Below are 3,107 nucleotides of genomic sequence, written 5' to 3' on the forward strand. Positions count from 1 at the left end.
TTCCCTCTTTGCTAAGCTGGGGCTGCATAGGAAAATGTGCAGGTTTGTTGGGGTGATTGCAGAGCTGGCGCGTGGCTGTGCTGCAGCTCCTGGCAGCCCAGGTTCTGCCGCTGATGGGGTGGGGCTCCGTAGCACCGAGGATGGATTTATTGCCCCTGGGGTGGCAGGAAGATTTTTGCACTGGAGCTGCTGGTTATTTCCTCTTTCAGTGCAGAATTAAGTGACCGCAGGCCAGGCAGAGGCTGGGGGGACCTTGGTTCTTGCCTCAGCATTTGAGTGAGGGGAGAGACAGAGTCAGAAGCAAAGGGTGTCTCACTCCCTCGTGTTTCCAGGGCCTGGTGAACCCAGTGCCTGGCCCAGGGCTGCCGTACTGGGCTCTCTGAATCATGCAGTTTGCACCAGCACAGATGCAAGCTGTGAACTCGAGACTGTCGGAAAATCTCACCAAGCTGAGCCTGGATGCTCTGAACTTCCCCTGCTCTATCGCAGTCCCTTTTGGGGGAAGGCATGAGCAGGAAGCGAACTCTCTCCGCACAGTGCTGCGGTGGTGCCTCTTCCTGCTTTCCCTCCTTGTCCTGAGCCCTGCTTTGGTGCTCTGGTCCTGCTGCCCTGGCTCTTTTCTGTCCTGCTGGCTGCAGGGCTGAGAGCCAGAGCTCACAGGAAAGCGTCCTTCGTCCTGTTTCTTTTGCATATAAATCCAAGGCTACACCTGCTCTTGAAGAGGTACAAGGAGCCCTGGGGATCTGCCCTGAGCTGGTTGCAGCTCCTCTTTGCTGCTCCTGGGCAGCAGGGGCAACTGAGGCAGGCTGGGTTCAGTTCCTGCTCTGCCAGCCAAGCAGCAAAGCCAACCACGAGTCCCAGACGGGCTGGGTCCAGCACCGTAGGGATCATCCCTGAAGGTCGCTAGATGTGTGGCTGGGATGTGGCCTCCCTCCGTGCTTCCTGGCAGTGGTGGTCTTTCCTCATTTGTGTGTGTTGCTGCGGGGGGAGGTGGGGGGAGCCCTGAGTCTGCAGACGGGTGGGGGACTAGCCTTGCTACTTCCCGTTTTGAATGGGCTCGTCTGGCAGTGCTGTCTGTTCTTCCGGTGTGTGGGCTGCTGAGCCCTGTTGCGCGTGGAGGGCTTTAACACAAGGGGATGATGGGGACATCCTGGCTATGGGGCTGGGAGGTGTCACTGCGCTGCGGCGCTGAGGCCCTCCTCCCAGAGGTCTTCCCATGGGATGGGTGTCCTGCAGATCTTGGCTGTGGCCCGGGAAGGGCTTCCCCAGCGTGGGACATGGTCCTGCCCTGTATTGCTGCTGTGTCACCCACCACCTCCAGGCTGCAGCGTGGGGGAAGGGAGCAGCCAGACATGTGCAGTGACATCTTTGATGCTTTTAAGCATTTCAGGAATCTCCCGTTTCCATCTTTCCCGGCCATACATGGACCAGTGTCACAGAGCCACCGCTCTAGTCAGCAGTGGTAGAGCTGTCCCTTCGCCCTCTCCGTTTGCTGTGGAGCAGACAATGTGAGCTCCAAAGTGTCTGGTCCATGTGTGCTGGGCTGCCAGGTGTGACTTCTGGCTGTGACTCAGGCCAGGAGAGGAGCACTGGGGGTATGGCAGGACAAGCTGTCCTTGCAGTCCCTCCCTGCAAAGGACGAGCCTTTCTGGGTGTCTCAGGGCTGTGCTTTGGTGTCTCCTGCCTGTGCTGGAGCGCAGATTTCTCTGGAAATGACTAACCCTGACTTCAGGAGTCACATCTTTACCATCTACAGCCTTGAAAAGGGAAGTGCTGGGGGCAGCTGTAGCTTTGGGTGTGGACAGGCTTCTGGGGAGCAGCATGGCCCATGGTAGGATGGTGATGGAGCATCATTTGATAGTCAGGACACAGCCTCGCTCCTCTTGCCTCCCCCAGAGAGCGAAGAGCTCACACAGCTGGTCACCCAGTGGTCTAGCAGAGCTGAGCCGCTGGGTGGTGTGGATGGAGACTGTGCTGGGGCTCTCAGCCAGGTCAGGAAACGGGAAATAGGTGCAGCAACCACTGCCATCCTCTTTAGGGTCAAGACTGGGATGGAGTCTGGGAGTATCACAGGTTCAGGCCATGTCTGTCCTCTCCTGATGTGGGAGTGCTGGAATCACTGGGGCAGGACTTTGCAGGGGGCACCCTGCTCCACAGCTCTGCAACCGTTCTTCCCAGTAACCCGCCTGCTGCTGTGCTGTGCTCCTGGGCCTCTGCCCCAGGGCATTGCAGGTGGGGAAGAAACAGCAGCACCAAGCTGGTTGCTTGTGCCTGTTCTCAAGCTTCCCGTGTTGCTCTTGCTTTCCAGGAATCTGCTACACGATATTTGACCTGGGCTTCCGCTTTGATGTGGCCTGGTGAGTTCCCTGTCAGCAGCAGCACCCTCAGGGCTGCGTGAGGAGTGGGTGATGTTGGCAGTGCAGGCACAGGGCTCACTTTGGAGCAATGGACAGTGGTCGGTGCATCACAGCGAAGCAAGAGCTACAGTGAACGGAGCCTCTGCTCCTCATAAGGTGGGATAGATGCAGCCCACATGTACACGTGGCTGGCTCCACACGGGGTCCTGGTGGAGCCGTTGCTGCCCTTCCACTCCCTCTCCCAGCCCAGGCTTCCCCTTCACAGTGAGGATTTGGGAGTGAGATCTTGGTCCATGCAGGTGGGGGTCTTGGGTTGCTGGCTGGGAGAGAGAGGCTCTTGTGTCCATCCGGTAGCCCCCAACCCCTTGTGGGCTGCACAGTTGGGCTGGGGAGGGGTACTTGTTTTGGGGCTGGTTACCATGACTAGGGGGCTCAGCCTGTGTGCGAACTCAGGGCGGCACTTCTTCCTCTCCAGGTTCCTGACGGAGACCTCGCCCTTCATGTGGTCCAACCTGGGCATTGGCTTGGCCATCTCCCTGTCCGTGGTGGGAGCTGCCTGGTAAGTGGGGCTGGCTCTGCTGTCCCACCTCAGTAGCTGTGTACGTGCTGCACTTTGCACAGGGCAGAGCAGGGGCAGGACAGGGTGTACTTGCAGGGGTATGGGGCTCTGTGGGTCACCACAGAAGAGGGGCCACTCTACTGGGGGGTCCAGGCAGACCACCTCACAGGCTGGAGAGGCGGTGGAGAGGC

At 59.0% G+C, this 3,107-nt stretch overlaps 1 protein-coding gene across 1 annotated transcript in view; it reads left to right on the forward strand.

Annotated features, from left to right (window-relative positions):
* Positions 1-2,313: 2,313 nt before the first annotated feature.
* Positions 2,314-3,107, forward strand: part of ATP6V0B (ATPase, H+ transporting, lysosomal 21kDa, V0 subunit b) — a 3,312-nt gene continuing 2,518 nt past the window's right edge. Inside the window, exons 1-2 of the mRNA XM_010136143.1 lie at positions 2,314-2,357; positions 2,833-2,916. Of these exons, the coding sequence (XP_010134445.1) occupies positions 2,858-2,916 (59 nt within the window). The 5' untranslated portion in view covers positions 2,314-2,357; positions 2,833-2,857. The remainder of the gene's footprint in view (positions 2,358-2,832; positions 2,917-3,107) is intronic.

Source organism: Buceros rhinoceros, unplaced genomic scaffold (assembly GCF_000710305.1).
Source record: "Buceros rhinoceros silvestris isolate BGI_N320 unplaced genomic scaffold, ASM71030v1 scaffold38965, whole genome shotgun sequence".
NCBI lineage: Eukaryota > Metazoa > Chordata > Aves > Bucerotiformes > Bucerotidae > Buceros > Buceros rhinoceros.